Source organism: Sus scrofa, chromosome 11 (assembly GCF_000003025.6).
Source record: "Sus scrofa isolate TJ Tabasco breed Duroc chromosome 11, Sscrofa11.1, whole genome shotgun sequence".
In the NCBI taxonomy this organism is placed as follows: Eukaryota; Metazoa; Chordata; class Mammalia; order Artiodactyla; family Suidae; genus Sus; species Sus scrofa.
The window spans coordinates 64,922,041-64,943,540 of NC_010453.5; the positions used below are offsets into that span (position 1 = coordinate 64,922,041).

The 21,500-nt window shown below is 43.3% G+C and overlaps 1 protein-coding gene across 1 annotated transcript in view; it reads right to left on the reverse strand.

Moving 5' to 3' along the window:
- Positions 1-21,500, reverse strand: part of LOC100738425 (multidrug resistance-associated protein 4) — a 135,616-nt gene that overhangs the window by 60,972 nt on the left and 53,144 nt on the right. The window contains exons 14-20 of the mRNA XM_021065400.1: positions 21,203-21,289; positions 18,202-18,298; positions 14,406-14,612; positions 12,723-12,863; positions 11,579-11,616; positions 11,123-11,217; positions 8,930-9,076 (exon numbers count right to left, since the gene is read on the reverse strand). Of these exons, the coding sequence (XP_020921059.1) occupies positions 8,930-9,076; positions 11,123-11,217; positions 11,579-11,616; positions 12,723-12,863; positions 14,406-14,612; positions 18,202-18,298; positions 21,203-21,289 (812 nt within the window). The remainder of the gene's footprint in view (positions 1-8,929; positions 9,077-11,122; positions 11,218-11,578; positions 11,617-12,722; positions 12,864-14,405; positions 14,613-18,201; positions 18,299-21,202; positions 21,290-21,500) is intronic.

Below are 21,500 nucleotides of genomic sequence, written 5' to 3' on the forward strand. Positions count from 1 at the left end.
CAGCTGCAGGGGCTCAGGTCACTGTAGAGGTGTGGGTTTGATCCCCGAGCCAGCACAGTGTTGCCACAGCTGCAGTATAGGTCACAGCTTTGACTCAGATTCAATACCTGGCCTGGGAACTTCCACATGCTGCAGGTGCAAACAAGTTAAAGGCATAGTTTAAATGCTTGCGGTTTTTTTTGATGGAAAAAATGTAACTGTTTACCATAACAGGATTCAGAAATACTCAAGTATGATTCAGCCAAGAAAGTTTTGAAAGCAATACTGGAATATTTTTAAGAAGAAAAGGCTACTTAGAGATGAACAATATGTGAAAATCACCCCTTTACCTTTCACCAGATGTGAGAGTCTTAAGGTCTGAGAGACTCTGGTGTTGACAACTAGTGTAAAATTCAAGGAAAGCAAATAGGATGAGAAAAAAACACACACCCCCCCAGGATGGAATGTCCAAGATGGTCAAAAAAATAAACTCATTCACCAATGAGCTGAGTATAGAAAATGTGAGATAAGAAAGTTCAGTGGTTACCTCCTTGCACTAAGCAACATTAAGAGACTAGGCGTTCCCCTTGTGGTGCAGTGGAAATGAATCTGACTAGTATCCATGAAAATGTGGGTTCAATCCCTGGCCTCGCTCAGTGGGCATTGCTGTGAGCTGTGGTGCAGGTTGCAGACACAGCTCAGATTCTGCATCACTGTGGCTATGGTGTAGGTTGGCAGCAGTAGCTACAATTTGACCCCTAGCCTACTGAGTAGTTTGCTGTTACATAGTAGGATCTCATTGCTTATCCATGCCTGGGAACTTCCCTATGTCATGGGTGCAGCCCTAAAAAGCAAAAAAAAAAAAAAAAGGAAGGAATGAAGAAAGGGAGGGAGGGAGAGAGGGAGGAAGGGAGGAAGGGAGGAAGGAAGGAACATGAACATTAAGAGACTATTTCAGAAATATTTCATTGGGCTTTGTGATAGACTGTTGTAACCAGAACGGTGATTCTAAGTTCATGGCCTCATAGTACTAAAGTTTTCTTAAAAGTCTCCAAATGAAATCCTTATGATGAATTCCCTTCACACACATTCTATGACTCTTCATCCATATGACAGGTGGCTCCTGCTGAATTAGCTCCAGGGATGAAGAGGGAAGGGGGACTTACCGTGAACAGGGGAACCCAGTCCATTTTCAGACTGTTGTGTTAGACAGGGCTTCCTCATATGAAACTGAACCTTCTTTCTGGAACATCCAACCTCTGCTGCTGATTCTGCCCTTAATAACCACACAGAGTGAATCTGATTTCTTTTGATATGATAGCCTTTCACCTCCTTGAAGGAAGTGAATTCCTTGAGTACTTGGCTGTCCTACAAAACATCTTACTCCCAGTACACCTAAAGTGAACAGAAAGAAGCCTTTAAAGTTGACCCATAACTACCCTACACTCAATCTCTCAAGCTCAGCCTTAGGTCTCTGCTCAAACTCACATAAAAATTCATTCAGTTTTGACGTCTCTTGACCTCACATAATTACCAACAGGACTCACCCTGTCATTTAAAATAAACTCATTCACATCCACCTTTCTTTAGCAAATCAAAGCTACCATGTTTCTAGGAACAGTGAGGAGAGAGGAGACAGAAGAGAAGTACCGACCTTCCCTCTCTTCCCTCACTGCTGACCGTGGGTCCTTATTCTGATGGGGGCCCGCTCCTCTCTCTTCTTCCCACCAACAAGGTCCTCGATCCCGGCCAAATCTCTCCAGATCTCAGCCTTAGCCCTTGCTCCTCCTTGAGACTCTGGATGACAAATTTAGCTCCAGGAATCTGCCACTCACATGAGCCCCTTTATCTTTATTGGACAGGTTGGAGTAACTGTGCTGCCCTCTCAGGAGCCCCCACAGCCCTGGCACAGCTAACTGACCAGAAGGGCCCAGGGGGAACTAAGCCACTGACTAACTACCAATCATTCTGATTTCCCTGCCAAGAACTATGAGGCCAGGAGAGAATCAGGAAAGTGGAGCAGACTCACCACACCCAGCAAAGGTGACAGGCAGAGGGGCTTGGGAACATGCAGGAGCCCTGTGACAATGGCCCCAGCTCCCATAAGGACCCAGTTCCCAGCTGCAGCTCCCAGGAAAGTCAGCACTGCTCCAGCTCCACAAGATGCCCATTTCCTTTCATTCAAGTCCTCCTCCTCTGAACTAACCTGGGTAGGTTCTGCCCCTAGAACCCAAAGCCTGGACTAGAACAACCACCACAGGGACAACAACTGATGCTTACTAAAATTAAAATGAGAGATTTTTGTAAGGTTAAAATTTCAAATTACTAAGTACCTTTGAAATAACAAAATTTATTTTAGTCATTTTAACAGAACATTTTTCATGCGGACAAGAGACCTTTGTTGACTTTTAATTTTATTTCTTTTCCATTATGGTTTATTACAGAATATTGAATATAGTTCCTTGTGCTATACAGTAAGGTCATGTTAAACAAAAGATAAAGAGCATAAATACGTCTTTTCATGAGAACCCAGATATAATATTTTGAGTATCGATGGTTTAACTGCTTTTAAACATGTTCTTTTTGGTTACTTACAGTTACTTAAGATACACTACAAACCCCATCCCATCCAATAACTTTTTTTTTTTTTTGGTTTTGACTATAGCACATGGAAGCTCCTGGGCCAGGAATAGAACATGCTCTACAGCAATGACCCAAGCCACTGCAGTGACAATGCCAGGCCCTCAACCTGCCACATGAAGAAGGAACTCCCCAATTATTATTTAATTAAACTTTACTTACAATATTGTACCAATTTCTGCTATATAGCAAAGTGACACAGTCATGTACATTTATACATTTTTCATATATACATATACAGATACACACACACATATATATGTATATATGTTTCTATCATGATTTTCCCAGGAGATTGGTCAGAGCTCCCTGTGCTACACAGTAGGACCTTACTCTCTATCCATTCTAAGTGTTTAATAGTTTGCATCTACCAACCTCAAACTCCTATCCCATTGCACTCCTGCCCACCTTCCCCCCGGCAACCACAAGTCTGGTCTTTATGTCTTTGAGTCAGTTCCTGTTGTGCAGATAGGTTTTCTGCCATATTTTTTTTTGTTAAAGTATAGTTGATTTACAATGCTGTACCAATTTTTGCTTAACAGCAAAGTGACCCAGTCACTTATATTCATTTCTATTGTGCTCTATCCCAAAAGACTAGACATAGTTCACTGTGCTACATAGTAGGACCTCATTGCTTATCTATTCTAAATGTAACAGTTTGCATCTACTAACCCCACACTCCCAGTCTATCCCACTCCTTCCTTCCCCCTTGGCAACCACAAGTCTCTTCTCTACGTCTCTGGGTCTATTTCTGTTTTGTAGATAGGTTCATTTGTGTCCTATTTTAGATTCCACATATGAGCGATACCATATAGTATTTGTCTTTCTCTTTCTGACTTACTTCACTTAGTATGAAAATCTCTAGTTTCATCCATATTGCTTTGAGTTGCATTTTGTCCTTTTTATGGCTGAGTAGTATTCCAATGTATACATGTACCACACCTTCTTAATCCATTCATTTGTCAATGGACATTTGGGTTGTTTCCATGTATTGGCTACTATGACTAGTGCTTCTATGAACATAGGGGTGCATACATCTTTTTGAATTGTAGTTTTTCCAGATATGTGCCCAGGAGTGGGACTGCTGGATCATATGGTAGCTCAACATTAATTTCTGAGGAACCTCTACACTGTTTTCCATAGTGGTTGCACCAATTTACATTCAACAGCATAGGAGAGTTCCCTTTTCTCCACATGCTCTTTAGCATTTGTTATCCATAGACTTAGTAATGACAGCCATTCTGACCAGTGTGAGGTGGTACCTCATTGTACTACTGATTTGCTTTTCTCTAATAATGAGTGATGTTGAGCATATTTTACCATGCTATTAGCTATGCATGTGTTCTCTGGAAAGGTCTATTTAGATCTTCTGTCCAATTTTCAATTAGGTTGTTTGATTTTTTTGTTGTTGAGCTGGATGTATTGTTTGTGTGTTTGGGAAATTAAGCCCTTATTGGTTGCATCGTTTGGAACTATTTTCTCTCATTCTATAGATTTTCTTTTTGTTTTATTTATAGTTTCTTTGCTGTGCAAAAGCTTTTAAATTTGAATAGGTCCCATTTGTTTATTTTTGCTTTTATTTCATTGCCTTGGGAGACTGACCTAAGAAAACATTTGGACAGTTTATGGCAGACTGTTTTGTCTATGATCTCTTCTAAGAGTAAAAATACTCAGTGTTTATCCAAAATGTATAAGGGACTCATTGTGTTACCTAACACTCAAACTTTATTCTCATCTGACTACTTGGATATAGCAAGAACCAAGAGACATACACCAGAAGGCCAGGTTGATTAAGCCTGAAACTCCTACTGTCTCCTTTGTCAAAAAAGATGTGAGTGGATAGAAAATGTGGCACCAAGGGGAATTAAAGCTTCTTTGGTCGAGTTTTAGAATTCCCTAATGTAGCAGTGAAATCTACTCACCTGGTCTAAAGATTGAGAATTTGTTAATAAATAGCAGCTTATCTGACTGTAGGATAAACCACTGACTCCTGGATTACAAAGGTGCTGCCTTTTATTACTCTGGCTATTTCTATCTACAACTATTCATTTAATCTTGAAGTCAAAGAAGAATAGTTTTCTAGTAACACTGATTAGTCATCACCCTGAAATAGCTAGTTATCTTCCTTTCATTTACAGGACTATGTCAAGACTGACACTGAAAAGTTGGTACCAATAAGAAATACTTCTGTCCATAGCATTGTCCATTAGTGAAACTCATTAAGCCATATTTGACTCCCTTTTCATTTTTATGCTAAGTAAAAAGAAGAATATACATAAAATTTATATTGGCATGTGGTACAATTTTAAGATGTTATTGTCATTTTATTATCCAAAAAGCGAAAACAATAAATTTATCGTTCCCCAAAAGAAATAAATTTTTGAGCCCAGGCAGTCTGATACTAACAGGAGATAAAAGGAAAAAATTCTAAAAATAATGACTACATATACAAAAAAAAAAAAGACTACATACAAGAAAGTAATCATTTCCTTCTTAATTTATCTCTAAATATTAAATGATGATGAAAAAAATTAACCCATGATTCTGAGACTATTTCAAAGCACCACTGCTGATCTGACACGTAGAATTCTTTAACGTAAGAAAATACATTTAAGAACAAACCCAGATATACGCCGGTATCTGTTCAAGTATCTTTGTATAGAACAGAAAGAACTGAATACAATGATTTTCTTACCACACCCTCAAAAATCTCTATTTTTCAATTACATGCCTCAATCAGAATAAATGATAAGATCAGTCACTGAGCCAAAAGAACACTTCTAGAAACAACCACATGAATATCAGACAGAAATCACTACCTAATTATCGATTTAAGCATCCCCAAATCAGGGCTTAGGCTGTGAATCAACCAGGGCCGATGCTCTGGTTTCTGCTGCTGTGTGAACAACACGCTGCCCTGCAGCACTGCTTCCCCCAGCAGCAGACCCGGAGGCAGGACTTTCCCACCATGAGGAGCACGACTGCATTTGGAAGAACGTCTGGGCAAGCCTAAAATAGACTTTCCAAGTGTTCAAGAGGCTGAAATGATTCCCCATGGGATATGATCTATTAAATTGCAAATGCAAAAAAGAAAGAAAAGAAAAGAATTCCAGAACAGAGAACTTGATTTTATGATGGCTTTCCATTTAACAACAGGATTTTAGTAAATTTCCACTCAAAATATATTTCGAAGATTGCCATCTATTTCTAGATATTAAAGAGTTTCTACCTAAATGAGGGGAAATTTCTAACAGATTAATCCTGGTTTCCAAGAATGGAAAGCATACGCAACACACACACCATAGCTGATTAAATGATAACACTACTTATGGAGAAAATGCCATTGCTAATGTCTGACCTACTGCCAAAGCATCTGTAACCTGATTCTAAAAAGCTCAAAGGGAAGTGCGTGTGGATATTTACAAAGGTTAACGCTGGAAGTGCTGCTTCCCTCTTCCTCCCCTAACAGACTTTTCAGAGAGGAGCTCTGCACCCAGACAGTCCTGATGGGTCAGGAGAGCATTTCAGCTTCATCAAGAAACCAGGCTGAGTTTGCTGTAATCTCAGAGATGATGATTTTAAATAAAGAATCACTTTATTTCTGAAATTCCGCTCACACTCCCACTGGTATGATTTCATTTTGAAAATGATCTATCTTAAAGTTCCAGGAAAACAGGTTTTGAAATTTCCTGAAATCAAGGACAATCATTACATAATTGATTATGAAAAAGAAATACACCATAGGGTTATGCTTGTAGGTATCTGTGTTTTGTTTATAAATGCATTGAGCTCTCCAATCTACAACTGTATTAAATTCTGAATCTGTATCTTTTCCATATGCAGTCGTAGAATATTGACATTTTTTAAAAACAATTCACTGTCAGCAATTATTTAAGTGTGCAAATGCCTTGAAAGACAGGGACTTTTTGGTCCCAATGCTTGGGACCACAACTGACAACCGGTAGATGACCAATAAATGTTTGATGAGTGAAAAGGCCACTCTTCTGACCTGAGGCCAAGAGAGGGGCAGTGACTGGCCCAGCTCTCCCAGAGCTGTGTTCCAGCACAACTGGGACATCACGACATCTCCACCTACCTCTCAGCTTCCTGTCCAGTAACAGTTTTTAGAGGTCTAAGATGTTTAAAAATGGATTAATTCCTCCTCTTTATCTCTTAAGGGCCTGAGGTTTGTACAGTAGAACTATCAGGTATCAACTATTTAACCAACTTAAGTGCCAAAATTCATCTTCAATGTAGAACTACATCCCAGAGAAAGTATTAGGTGTTTGACAGTTTCATTTCCTTAATTGACAGACAACAGAACTTGGAAGCTTGGAAGTCTGGTTCCACGAAACACAGCTTCCAAAGAACCAACATGTGTGGTTTTTATTTCATGCCATCACATACCAAAAACAAAGTCCATCATAAATAATCTACTATGAATTCCCCTTTTGCAAATAAACTATAGGAAAGAGATTGATTGACTCTACCACCAAAAGAGTAAATAATTCAAGGTCCCTAAACATTTTGGGCAAAGTAGGTCTATCTTTGCAGTACTTATTTGGGCTTCTACTTTCTTGAAGGAATGAAGTCCTGCTAAGAGATACAGGAGGGGGAGGCAAGATAAACACTAGGGTCCTGACTGCTCTAAGATGAGTGGCCCTGAAGCTCTAAACTTGCTCCCAACTGTTTGAATAACAAATGCATCAGCATCTGGAGGAGCCTACAGGTCTTGAACATGAAGATCCTGGTGAACTGTGGTCATGAGCACTCAGAGGCTATGATAATAGAAATCCAGTCCCACTTAATCCTCCCAACTTTATGACTGTAGTTTTCACATTAGCTGACAAAGTGGAGCAACTTCACAGCCATATTAGCAGGAACTCCTCCAATCACTTTCTCATACTGGCTTCATAATAAATAAGGTGTATGAGGGGCCTCTGCAGTTTACCAGCCAGTGCTCGGCACGGTGCCTGGACTGAACAGCATATGCTGAGTAAATCTACACAAGATATTTCCCTGAACAGTCTTATTTCATATTCACAAAAGTCTTGTGAAACTGGAGAGGCAAAAGTTATTTCCAATTCACAGAAGAGGAAGTTCCCAGACACCAAATCATTGTTCTTCACGGGTCTGTTAGATACTGACCGTGCGCTAAGTGCTGTGAGTGTACTGTCCTGCTTAATGCCCACAGTATCAAGATATAGATAAGATACATGAGGAGAAAACTGAGAAACAGAGAATTTCAGTAAGTAGCACATAAACATCAATATAACTAGAGCCATCTATCACTATGAGTAACTAGCACCAGGACTGAACCCAGGCACTTGACTCTAGAGCCCGTACTTACAACCATGATGACACCCTGCTTTGAGATTTGCCTGCCCAGAAATACTCACCTGCTTTAGCCTTGGTCACATGCCTAGTTGAAGGTCAGGCCAAGGCTACTCCTCTCCTCCCTCCAGCCCACCTCCCTGCTTCTACTGGTCCTGTCAATCATCGCCTGCAACAACAAAGCTGTCCTGGGACTCACCACTAGTCCAACCAACTGAACAGAGTGGGCATGCATGCTGATGAACTATTCGTGAGCGAACCCAGGTCAGGAGCTACCTTCAAAGCAGGACAGGTCAAAGGCCTCAGGGCGGAGGAAGCAACCACTGGGAAACCTCCAGGGACACTCATATTGAGAATCTTACTCCTGAAGATCCACCTGCTACAGGCCACACAACCTCTCACATGGCACTAAAAGTCCACTGTAAAACTACAGAATTAACTGTATTGAAGAGGATGTTTACATTTCACCAATCTTGGGTCTTAAGAATCTTTCATTACCATTTTAGGTCGCAGCATGTGCCAGAGCTCTGTGTTTCCAGAAATGGATGGACAATGAAAAAAGACACCCACAGCCTGTCTCTTACAGAGATTCACTGTAAGAAAGTTCTTCCTAGAAGACAACCTAGCTTAACACTTTGTAACACAGCCAACCTTTTAGCAACTAGTCAACAACACTGACACATGACTGTAGGGTGTTTCATATGCCACACAACAAATGGATTCCTAAACCATCCTACAAAGTGAATGTTCATTTACATTTCTGTACACACATAAACTGGCATAAAATCTCATATGATTCTATATTCAGATTTCGCTTGGTAGGAGAAAAATATCAAGAAAACTTTTTGTAGAAATGGATCAACATGCACAGTGACTGTCTTCCAAGCAAGCATCTTCTCCATTTTCAAATATCAAACGTAACCAAGCACTAAATGTGTAACAAGACATATTTACTGAGAAATTTGGTCTGACTCACCTGTCGGATGTCTATCGAAGAACAACACCGGAGCTCTCAAAACGGACTCCAACATTTGCTTGTGCAGAGTTTGTGAAGAATTAACAAGGATGTAGAACATCAACAGAGACCTCGAGATGCCAAATAGCACGGTACCTGCAGTGAGAACTGGAACAAAGAAACATCGCTCAGCACAAGGTCTCTGCCTTTTCTTCAATGATGCTAAAGCATGGAAGTCAGCTTACAAAGATATGATGTATTTTATCCTATAAATATACCGTATATATAAATTCATATGTAGAATATACAATAAATTTATATTTAATGGATTCGATAATAGTTTAATATATTCACAAGATACACTTATAAACAATATAAAAATCACTATAGTCCTCTCATTAAATAGAAATGAGATGGGGAGTTCTTATCATGGCTCAGTGGTAATGAACCAGACTAGCATCCACGAGGATGAGGGTTTGATCCCTGGCCTCACTAAGTGGGTTAAGGATCCTGCACTGCCGTGAGCACAGATGCAGCTCGGATCCTGTTCTGCTGTGGCTATGGTGTAGGCCAGCAGCTACAGTCCCCAATCGACCCTAATCTGGGAACCTTCATATGCCGCAGATACCGCCCTAAAAAGACAAAAACAAAACAAAACAAACCTCAAAAGACAGAAAACCATAAAAAGTAATTGATCCTCCTTTCTCCATGTTTCAAATCTTACTATTTACCACATGTTTCATAATCTAAAATGAGGAATACATTGATACCAGCATGAATTAACAGGGAACAGGAGATATGACTGACCATTTCCATGTAAATGGTAAATTTATACAGAAATTTACTTCCATACAAAGTAGCTATTTCCATGCCCAAGTAGTTTAAAGAGCATGAAAACAACATATTTACTTGTAAGTGGAAAATTCCTTAAACGATTTAATTGTAAGAAAATATAAATTGTATTTTAACACAAGATAATTAATCTAATGAGCAAATAATCTATCACCAAGTGTTTTATAGCAACGTGAAGCATTTGGAAATGAACATAATCACTTAAATGTACAGTTTATTAATGACATAAATGGGTACTTACTATTCATATAAAAATTAAAATAGATCTCTGAACAGTTCTTGAAGCCACAATGCTAACCAGAGTGGAGAAACCTTCTGTAATATTCAATCATTTTTTTTCCTCTTCTGCTAATATATCCTTGTTATTTCATTTCTGAAAGTTGCTCAAATTCCTGATTCTATCAACAGGCATCTATCTGCCTTAGCCCACCATCCTATATGAACGCATAACAGAATCCTTTCCTTTTTCCTTGAAGCTCCCCTAGTCCACTAATTCAGAAGGCAAACAACTAATGGATTTAGGTTTCTTAGCAAGTGATCAAGGTAATAAATACCGGATTTCAAGGAGGGGCTCCTTACAAAGATAACTCACTCTACTTTTGCAGAAAGCTTGTATGAATGTTTTCTATGGGAATAGTTAATCTTTTATATAAGGATTTCCTTTAAATAGTATGTAATGCTACATATATTCTAAGAAGAAAGCCACGTAAATATTAGTCTAGCAAGCCAGATGTTAAATTAATTACACAGTTGGGGACACAGTAACATTGTGATGTCAAGGTAAGGCAGAGAAGGAACCCTAACTCCCAGACACTTGGTTTCTCCTGCTCAGCTTCTCTCGTCAGTAACTAGTGAGGCCCAGGAGATGCACAGTGTGGCGAAAGGGAGCCCTGCATACCAGCAAGGGAATAATGCTCTTATTTGGGGGGCCCTTGCTGCCAGAGGATCTCCTCCAAGTTCAATAAAAGCCAGGGTTTATTTAGATGGAAATGGAACAATCTGAACCATAGGGTGGGGATCTGTTTCTAATCCCCTTGCCCACCCATATACTGACATAAGACTCAGCTAAAGCAACCTATTACCATAGTCAATAGCCACAGATTTCCAGTGGCTGATTTTCTGAATGTGCAATCCTGGTTTAACTTCCAAAATCCAGCACAAAGCAAATGAAGAGCTTCATTCAACCTCTTTCTTCCAGAAGATTTAAAAATAATTATTCTAATTAATTCACTGAGTAAATGTGACTCAGACTATAATCTGTTGAGACATTACCAAATTACTCCTGGAAGTCCTAGTTGCTCATGTAGGTTCATTGTAAGCACCTCAGACACTCATATGATAGACCAGATGACTCAACTTTACCTGAATAAGGTGTAAAGTACCAGCCAGGATCAGGTACCAAAATTTCTTTTCCTTTTCCATGTGCCGTGGCATACAGGGTACTCTGTTCATTTGCCCTATGGAATAGGGAAGAAAAATATTATACTTTAAAAATTCAGCTTGATTTAGGAGATGTGTTTCATGCTGGAAAAAGACCCCCAGCTCACAGGACCCTGTGTCCATCTACCTTATAAAGATTCAATTTGAACAAGGACTTTCAGTTCTCAAAATTGCCTGTGAGAAGCTGCTGAAGGTCAGACATGAGGAGAAACCATGCAAGGGTCACACTCCACCAGCAGGAATTTAATTTTTCTTCAGGGAAACTACGTGAGGATCAGAAGAGGAGGCTGAACAAGCCCTGCCTCTTCCCTGGACTCTGGGAAAGTGAGGCTTCCTGTTGATTTTAGAGCACTTTGGGTCAGACCAGGAATCACTCACCAGGAAGAGAGCCACCAATCCTGAAGGACGTAGGACACCTGGAGCAGGAACAACCATCAATCAAACGCTGACATCACTGAGCCCCTCAAACCCCCACTTACGACAATGGGTGATGGGAAGGCTCCAGAAAATGGAGATGATCCTTCCCGCTCAGGTCTGCACCAAGCCTCACATCCCAGATAACCAGAGGTCAGGGAGGTGCTTATTACATGTTAAAATCTTTAAAAGACATTCTTTTTTCCCTGGAAGCTCTCTGTCATACACACACTTAACACAAGTAAGCTTCATTCATTTTGCTCCCCACAGATAACACGTTTCAATATAAATCCAAGTGGACTGAAAATATAAGAATAATAGTATAGGTTTTGGGATTTTTCAAAGGAAGAAAGCTGGACAGGTACTGGGATGGTCAGTTTATGTGTCAGCTGGGCCAGGCCAGTCTCCCATGATTCAAGCAGAGAGTGGTCTAGATGCTGCTCTGCAGGTATTTTGCAGATGAGGCTCACATCTACACTAAGACAACTGAAGCAGAAGAGGTCACCCCGAACAACATAGGGCCTCATCCAGTCAGTCAAAGGCCTTTAGAGCAAACCTTGAGGCTTCCTGGAGGAGGACGAAATTCTGCCTCAAGACTGCGGCACTGGCTCCTGCCTGATGTTCCAGCCTGAGGGCCTGCCTGACTGATTTCAGGTTCACCCACCCAGGTCCCACCGTCTTGTGAGCCAGTTCTTTGACATAAATCTCTTAAAATACATGTTAACAATAATAATAAATAATAAATACAGGAGTTCCCGTCGTGGCGCAGTGGTTAACGAATCGACTAGGAACATGAGGTTGCGGGTTCGGTCCTGCCTTGCTCAGTGGTTAACGATCCGGCGTTGCCGTGAGCTGTGGTGTAGGTTGCAGACGCGGCTCGGATCCGCGTTGCTGTGGCTGTGGTGTAGGCCGGCAGCTACAGCTCCATTCAACCCTAGCCTGGAACCTCCATATGCCGCTTGAGCGGCCCAAGAAATAGCAACAACAACAACAACAACAACAACAAAAAGACAAAAAAAAAAAATAATAATAATAATAATAAATACAGTATAAATAGTATGTAAATATCAAGCTGAGGGCACAAACCAAAACAAATGTCCTTATTTACCTGAGCTGCGATGTTTACGAGAATAAGCAAAATGATGATATTCCAGTGAGCACCAGCTGTGAAGTAATCCTTGTAGGCCTTAAAATCAACTTTTCCCTCTGAACGGCTTTCCAGTGACAAGGTAACCTGTATAGTCTCAGTCTGGAAGGGAAAAATGGCAGTGAGACAAAATTTTATATAACAAACCTCCAAATTTCTAAAGTTCCATAATGTGCCCCATTGCAAAGCTGTGGGGAAACAGACGCATCTCCCACACTGGTAGAGTGCAAGTTGGTCCATCTCCATGGAGAAGGTGTGGAAATATCTGGACAGACTATATACATATTACCCTTGGACCCAGCCACCCTACCTCTAGGATCCTGGTAGAAATAAGGAAACATCAACTGCTTGAGGTTATTCACTGTTGAGTGCCTCTGCTTAAGGGCTTAAGGTCAGTCATGACTGTGAGCACACATTCGACATCCCTGTTCAGAGTTCCCATTGTGGCACAGTGGAAACAAATCCGACTAGAAGCCATGAGGTTGTGGGTTCAATCGCTGGCCTTGCTCAGTGGGTTAAGGATCCAGTGTTGCCATGAGCTGCAGTATAGGTCTCAGACACAGCTTGGATCTGGTGTTGCTGTGGCTCTGGCGTAGGCCAACATCTGTAGCTCCGATTAGACCCCTAGCCTGGGAACCTCCATGTGCCGTGGGTGCAGCCCTAAAAAGACAAAAGACAAAAAAAAAAAAATCTCCATTTCAAGTACAAATGCAGAAACCTGTACCCAAAATACTATGAGCCGATGTATCTGTTTAGACTGCTTGTGTCACTCAGTGATAGAAACATAAAACATAGTTGGGGCTCAAATATGAGTGAGTTTGGATAGCATGGGACACCGTATGATCCAAATCTATATGGTACCTGAATTTCAGAGAGTGATTCCTGAGTTTGGAATGTGAGGGACTAATCTGAAGACTTGTCAGAATCATCCGGGCCCCATCTTTGGATAGTGAGGGTTTGGATATTGAGAATATCTGTGTATGTTTTTAAGGGAGATCGAGTGCATTTCTGTCTGCAGGACTCAGAATGTGTTACAGAGTCACATGGGCCAAGGATGTCCTCAGCTCTGTGCTGACAACCAGGGATTCAAGGTGGATAAGATGTGGTTCTCAGTCTTGAAGGATAAGAAAGGAAGACAAGAACTAACTCCAAAGTGGCTACTGTGTGTCAGGTCCTTTGCACCTGCTACTCCTGGCCTATCACAAACCATCTGAGAATGGGGCAAAACACTACCATCAATCGCCCATGGTGCCAGAACATTCCAACATACAGGAAAAGTAGCTGATTTAATTTGGGTCACAGCAGGACTCAGTCTAAGGGGGTCTTTAAATTAAGCCACTGGGTGCATAAAGGAAGCCAGAGGCCATCAGAGCGAGCAGGATGTAACTACCAGAAATTAAAGAGTTCTCATGTCAGTGTGGGTCACATACGCCCAGGAACTCACAGCAGTACACCCACCACTGATCTCCCTAAGAGTCTCCATCCTGCACCCAAAGGGAACCCCAGTCACTCTTGTTCCCTTCGTACTCTTTTAATTCTACTAATCCCATGGAATGTGGCTTTGAAACCTTAGGGTCCACCTTGGGACAAACAAAGATGCCCTGAGTGGAGCAGAATGACCACATCACAGGAGGAGAAACTCACATCTTGGTCCTCAGGGGCAGCATCTTCCAGCGAGGGTCTGGGAGACTCTTGAGGCTGAACAGAAGATTCGGAGGGCTGACCCCTCAGAGTGGGAGAGTCTGGAACTCGAGATGGTTCAGCCTCTTCATTCGTCTTTAAAAGGATATCTTCAAAATCTACCCCAGGTTTTGGAAACTCGGCAAAAGTCCCCTTTTTCATAATTTTGCCCTAGAAGAAAGAATTTGAGAGGAATACATTTGTATTTGATACTATTAATCTAATAACATACTTATCAAGAAAAGTGAGCCAGTCCTAAATCATGATTTTCCTAAGAAAATGACCCTTAGGTTGGAATTCTGGTTGAAAGCCTAGTTCAGTTCAACTCGACACAGAACTGAGCATTCTGTCCTCTGCCAAACCCTGTGTGAGGTGCTGGGGGATTTGAAAGGAACATGTGATCACGTCTTAAAAATGCACTGAGGGAGGCAAAAAGCACAGATACTGGTGGAAGTATCGGTCAGTCTTTTTAGACATGGGAATTGAGAGAAGCCTCCTGTGACAAGCAGAACTTTAAAAAACAGTCAATTGGGGAAGATGTTCCAGGAAAGAAACTTAGGAGTGACCCTGAGGTGGGCACAAGCGCATCTGCATGGGTCAGGGTCACTCATCAGTCTTTGCTGACCACTGTCACAGGATCCTCTGCCTGCTGGGACAAGACGTGTAAGAACCAGCCCTGGACAGAGGACCCCTGAGCTGTGTCATTATGGTCTTTACACTGTCCACAAACGCAGGAAGTTCCCAACTGAAAATTCAATATTCCACCTGATAAAGTAAATAAACAAGGAGCCAGGAGACAGAGACTGAAGTGACACTAACGCCTTGGACGCCTGTGCCAGCAAACCGAAACCGAAGCCAGAATGAATGTACTGAAATCTGAGAAAAGACTTAAGAACAGCCAATCACAAGCAGCCAATCAGGCTTCCCCACATCAGGCATCTGCTTAAGCTGCAGTCAATCTAATCATTTTCTTTGAACACATGTGATATGTCATTGCACAGTTTCCCTTCCTTACAAAATTATGTAAAATAACATGCAGATGTTTTCACTATTTTCTGCCTCCATGAAACAAGACTCAGCTGATTCACTCAGTGTCAAAGAAAGTATTAGGCAAAACACCAAGATGCAAAGCTAATCAAAGGAGGGCAGCTTTGATTAAGGCAGGTGAGGTGGAAGAAGGTGGCCCAGGACCCGAGCTGGTACCCCTCTCACCCCATTCCCTGAGGTGGTCCATTGGGAGAGACACAATGAGGCCTTTGGACACCAACTGACAGTGCAGAATTAACAAATAATTGAAGATACACTGTGCTTTGCTCCACGTGGGAGGCAAAATGCATGCACTCTATTTCTATGAAATTACCTCTTCCCACGTAGTACCTGTAAGATGAACAAGAAAACGACTAGTGGTACAAAGATATGGCAATTTTACTCAGCAGCCAAGCACGGACAATCCTGAGGGGACGAGAGGGCGGCTGTCCCATCTCTGCTGTGACAGAAGGACCAGACTAACAGCAAGGATGGACCCCAACTCACCCAAGGAGGCTCACTGAGGACAAATGGTTGTTCTGATAGTACAAAAATAGAGGACTGTCTCCTCAAAGATGCAATAGGGGACCCCAAACATGTAGGGACTGGCTAAACAGGTTATTCTCCTGCCCACTGGTTCTGTGCTCACGATGCTGCCAACGCTGGGGTTTTATACACTAGGATCGCCCCCTCTGCACATGAAAGTGACTGTTCTCAAGTTTGAGAAACTGAGCTCCCCATTCCCAGAGGAGCAGAGAAGAAATGACACATGACACTGCTTCGAAAGATACAGAGACTCTGCATTTTAATCATCTTTCCCAGGGCAGAAATTCATTTGACAAGCAAGGGATCTGGCCATGGGCCTGATGGAACAAACAAGGTGCTGAGACACAGAGGCAAACAAGCCAGGGAGGAAAGCATCAACTAACACCAAGTCTGAAAAATTCTCACCAATCTCCACCCCCAATCATGTCAGGCGTTGTGGGGTGAATGGGAGGTGCCCCATTCCCCCAAAAAGGTATGTTCAAGCCCTATACACGGCACACGTGGACATGACCTTGTTTGGAGACAGAGTCTTTGCAGATGTAATCAAGTTAAGATGAGGAAATACTGGAGTAGGATGACCCTAAATCCAATACAACCAATGTTCTTAGAAGAGAAGCAGACAGACATGGGGACAACAGCCACATGACAACAGAGGCAGGGGTTGCAGTGCTGCAGCTGGAAGTCAAGGGGCCAAGGAAGGCCTATGAACACCAGAAGCTGGAAGGAGGCATCTCCCCTGGAGCCTCAGGGAGAGCACGGGCCTGCCTGCACCCTGATTTCAGACTTGGAGCCTCCAGAACAGTGAGACAATAACTTTCTGTTGTTTCAAGCCACCCAGTTTGTGGCACTTTGTTACAGCAGCTCTAGAAACTGACACACTAGCCTGAGCCCACACTCTGTCCTCTCAACCTTACTAAGACTTCCCCCTGCTTCTGCTGTGGCCCCTCCAGCAAACATCAGACGATCTTTTAAATCTCTCATCAGACCACGTCGCTCCTCTGCTCTGACCGTCCAGTGGCTCCCATCCCACTTCCGGGCCCGCTGCCCACTGCTCAGAGGCCAGCTCCCTCCACATGCCCTGCTCCCTCTGCCTCAGACATGCTGGCCCTCCTGCCCTCCTCCCACAGGCCAGGTCAGCGGCCTCCTGAGGACGCCCTGCCTCAGACCCCCCCCCCAGGTGACAGCAAGGCCCCCACCTTCCTGTCCCTCAGGCCCTGTGAGCCACCACCTCCTCAGGGAGGCAGCCGGGAGGTCAGCCCCACCCCGCCTCTTTCCTCACATCTGTCCCCACAGCACAGGAAGCCCCACGAAGGCAGGGCCTCGTCCTCCTGCTGCACAGACTCCCACACGTCTCAGCACATAGAGAGACCTGCGCAGTGAGCCCAGCACCTGCCAGACCGGCAGAGCGGGCGTCTCTGACCCGGTGCTTGGCTCCCCAACCTCACTTCTGGTGTTAATAGAAGGTGCTCTTTAGGTAAACATATGACAACTGACATGGATACAAACAGCTCTTAACATGGAGAACAGACTTGTGATTACCAAGGGGGAGGGAGTGGGACAGACTGGGAATTTGGGGTTAATAGATGCAAACTACTGCCTTTGGAATGGATAAGCAATGAGCTCCTGCTGTGTCACTTATGATGGAGCCTGATAATGTGAGAAAAAAAAACATACACATGTATGTGTGACTGTCACCATGCTGTACAGTAGAAAACTGACAGAACACTGTAAACCAGCTATAATGGAAACAAATAAAAATCATGAGAAAGAAAAAAATTAAATTAAAAAATAAAAATAAAAAAACAAGAAAAAAATAAATAAATAGGTCTTAATATCTCTAATTTCCAAATAATACTCTTTAAGTCATGGAAGGGGAAAACGAAAACTTCTAATAAAACAGTTTCTTTATACTGAACACATTTCACTGGAACAGTGGTAACTCAGGAACCCCATGGTACCAACTTCATATTCGTTAACGTTTATGTGGCTTCGAGTGTAAAGGTCACATTTCTACAGGTCTCTGGATTCATCCTCAAAGGTGTCACACCAGCCCTGAGAAGAAGGGGGCATAAAACTGACAGAGAAGAGGGCATTTACCATGAACCCCAGGAGAATGACCTGCTGGGAGGCCTGGCTAGCAATACCCCTGAGTGCTCGCAAGTTCCACAGACTTCTAGAAACTACTTACATCTTTCAATATCAGAATCTGGCTTGCATCCTTTAGGTACTGCAGCTGATGGGTCACTAAGATTGTGATCTTCTCATGCAAGGCTTGGCGGATACACCTACAAAGGCAAAAGGTACAGCAGCGAAAGCACATTAATGGGGGCACTTCCAACTGAAAACTCACACTGTGAAAACATGATGAAACAAAGACAATATGGCAGTCAAAGATCCATAGTTTAAATATCAAATAAATAACAGCAAATTAATACAAGTATAAATCAATGATTCTGACTAGGTCTCAAATTCATCTAGGCCCTAAAAAGTTCATCAAACTTGAACCTAGCTCTGCTAAAAAAAAAAAAAAAAAATCTAAAAAGCAATCCAGTGAAGAAGACCCCAAGAGCTAAGTTTTTTTCCCCAAAATACTCAGTTTAACAATTTAAATGTTTCAGGGAGTGCCCATTGTGATGCAGCAGAAACAAATCCGACTGGGAACCGTGGGGTTGAGGGGTTGATCCCTGGCCTCACTCAGTGGGTTGAGAATCCAGCATTGCCATGAGCTGTGGTGTAGGTTGCAGTCATGGCTCGGATCTGGTGTTGCTGTGGCTGTGGCGAAGGCCGGTGGCAACAGCTCTGATTAGACCCCTAGCCTGGGAACCTCCATATGCCGCGGAAGTGGCCCTAAAAAGACAAAAGACAAAAAACAAAAACAAAAAGAAAACAATTTATATGTTTCAAAATGAAAAACAATTGAGCAATACTGAGATTCCAAAACTTGAGTGAACTAAAACAATATTTTATCACCATGTGGGAGTGGGAGAAGAGGGTCTATGTCACATAAAAATGTGCACATTTTTCTTAGGCAGTTTTCCAGGTGATTCTTCATGATTTATGGTGTACACACTGATGAAAAATAATCTTGGTAACTTTTTCCAGAGTACATTTTTTAGACATTTCTTCTCAAATAATATTAGATAGAAAATAAATGCCAGCATGGCTTCAATCTGTCTCTATAGCATTCCAGTCCCAAACAAGCAAGTCTTGTTTCATGAGGACTGAAACCCCTACAATATGAAAATAAAATAACAGAATCCAAATGGCCTAAATCACAGTGGAAATCATCCAACAGCATAAAAGACACCCCACTTCTCTGCAGCCAAGACCCCGTCTGGTCAGGTCAGCAGGATGGCTGTCCTCTTGCTCTCTGCACATCCCCTGCTCCAATAGCGCCTGCTTCACCCACACCCTACTCACTCACTCACTCACTGACCTTCCTACAAACTTGCCCCAGGGTCCAAGTAGTGACTGTTCTAGCTGTGGAATAGAATTTCCACTATGCTTATCAAGGGGCAGTGAGGGGTGTGCCCTTTTGCTGGTTTCCGTGGTAACTGATGAGCCACCTGAAATCAATTCGCCCTAAACTGGTCATTTCCCCGCCCTTCCCCTCACCCTTGGGGCAAAGACTGAAGCCATGTCCTGCCCCAACGTCCCCAAAACAAGGTGGGTGTCACTCAAGGACCTTGCTTCAGACACATAAGCTCGCAAGAATTTCCAAATGCCTTTCTCTCTGCCCAATAACCCGCATCCTCCAGGCGAGGACTGCCTGCTGTTCCTCGGCCTTGCTTCCTCCTCCCTCCACACCTTGGCGTCTACTGTTCCTTCAGCAAAAGGAACTCAACCCTCTTCTCAGCCCCTATAAACCCCGCCCAGCCTGCAGGAGTGGGGGTGGGGTGGGGGTCCTTCCCGCCAGGCCCAGTGCAAAGGGAACTTTCCAGCTTAAGCTGAAACCTCCCGCTGCCCACGTGGGCCTCCACTCAGCACTCACTATCCTGTATGGAAACCCGACACCTTGAGTCTGCCGACCGTTCCCTGGGCATCTGTCTGAACGAGCTCCGAGGGGACACAGATTCCTGAGAGGCAGGAAGGAGGGCTGAGCGTCTCAGTCTCCCTCACTCTGCCCTGTGCGGCTCCTCCCCCTCTCCTGGCTCACTGCCCTCCTGTGGGAACTAAGGCCTTTTGTGCAATAACATCTATAAGGGCATCGACTTCAGTGCACACAGTAGGGCTTTAATAAGTGCAGCTGAAGGGCTTGTTGACTTTAACAAAGTGAACAATGGCAAGATAACTACCCATGGGGTAAATGTGGGTATTTTAGCAAAGTAAGTCCCTGAAGCTTTCAAAAAGGCCAGTCTAGACGCCACCCAGGCATGAATCCGCATGTGTTAGGTCACGTTATACACAGAAAGACATCAAAGTTGTTCAGTTTCAGGGGTTTGGTGGCCAAACAAGAATCACTGACAACAATTCCAGAAACATGAAATAAGACTTAGATTTCAGCTAGAATCTAGATATTTAGTTTCAAATTCAAGGTAACCCTGCACTGCAGGTCAAGTATTAATTCTAGTGAGTATCTGTGAAGCAGGCTCAAAGAACTGAGGTCATACTCTGATATGGAATAAATCATTCTCAAATCATAGACTTTACTAAGTATTTCTAAACCTACATGACACTAAGCACAAATAGGGTCTTTCCCTGGAAGCCCTATGTCAGTGCTGAACACTTCTAATGGGCCTTCAACAAAAGATAGAGGAGACGCCCCCCACCCAAAAAAAAACAAACAAACAACAAATGATGGAGGAGAAGAACTGGCAGCCAAGCACCAGGCTCCCGACTCCCACTCTCTGTACAGCATCCCTCTTATTCCTGGGCTCAGGATCTGTCCACAGGGGCTGGTTTTCAGCTGCAAGGAGCAGGGGCACCTGCCATCTGCTCCTCACTCCCTAAAGCACCCACTCCACTGGCCTCCACACACTGGAAGCCCCTTCTGCACTTTCCATACTGACCTCATCCTTCTGCACGATTTCTCTGCAATGGGTCTTCTATGGAGGTGGGGGAGGGGAGAGGGACGCTAGGGCGGAAGGAGCCGAGTCTCCGGAAGCACAGAGGCTTTCCTGAGCTCCCTTCCCTGGACCTGCAGGGATCCTGGAAGCAGCAGACATGACAGGACACAAGAGCAAACTCACTGTTCAAACAAGTGCCTGCTGACCCCTGCATCGACGGCGCTGAGCGGGTCGTCCAGGAGGTAGATGTCCGCGTCCTGATACACGGCTCTAGAAAACGTAGAGAGAAGTCAGGAGAAGGACCCTTCCCGCTCCTGGATTCCATCTCTGGATCCCGACAACATCCAGCATCTCTGGGTTCCTTCCCAGAGCCCAGGGAAAGGGCCGGGCCTCTGCTTCCCACTGCGCCCACCCGGGGAGGGGTCCGCACGCTCAGCCCCCGCCCCCCCCGCTAGAGGCCGTGGAGGAGGTGGGGGCAGGA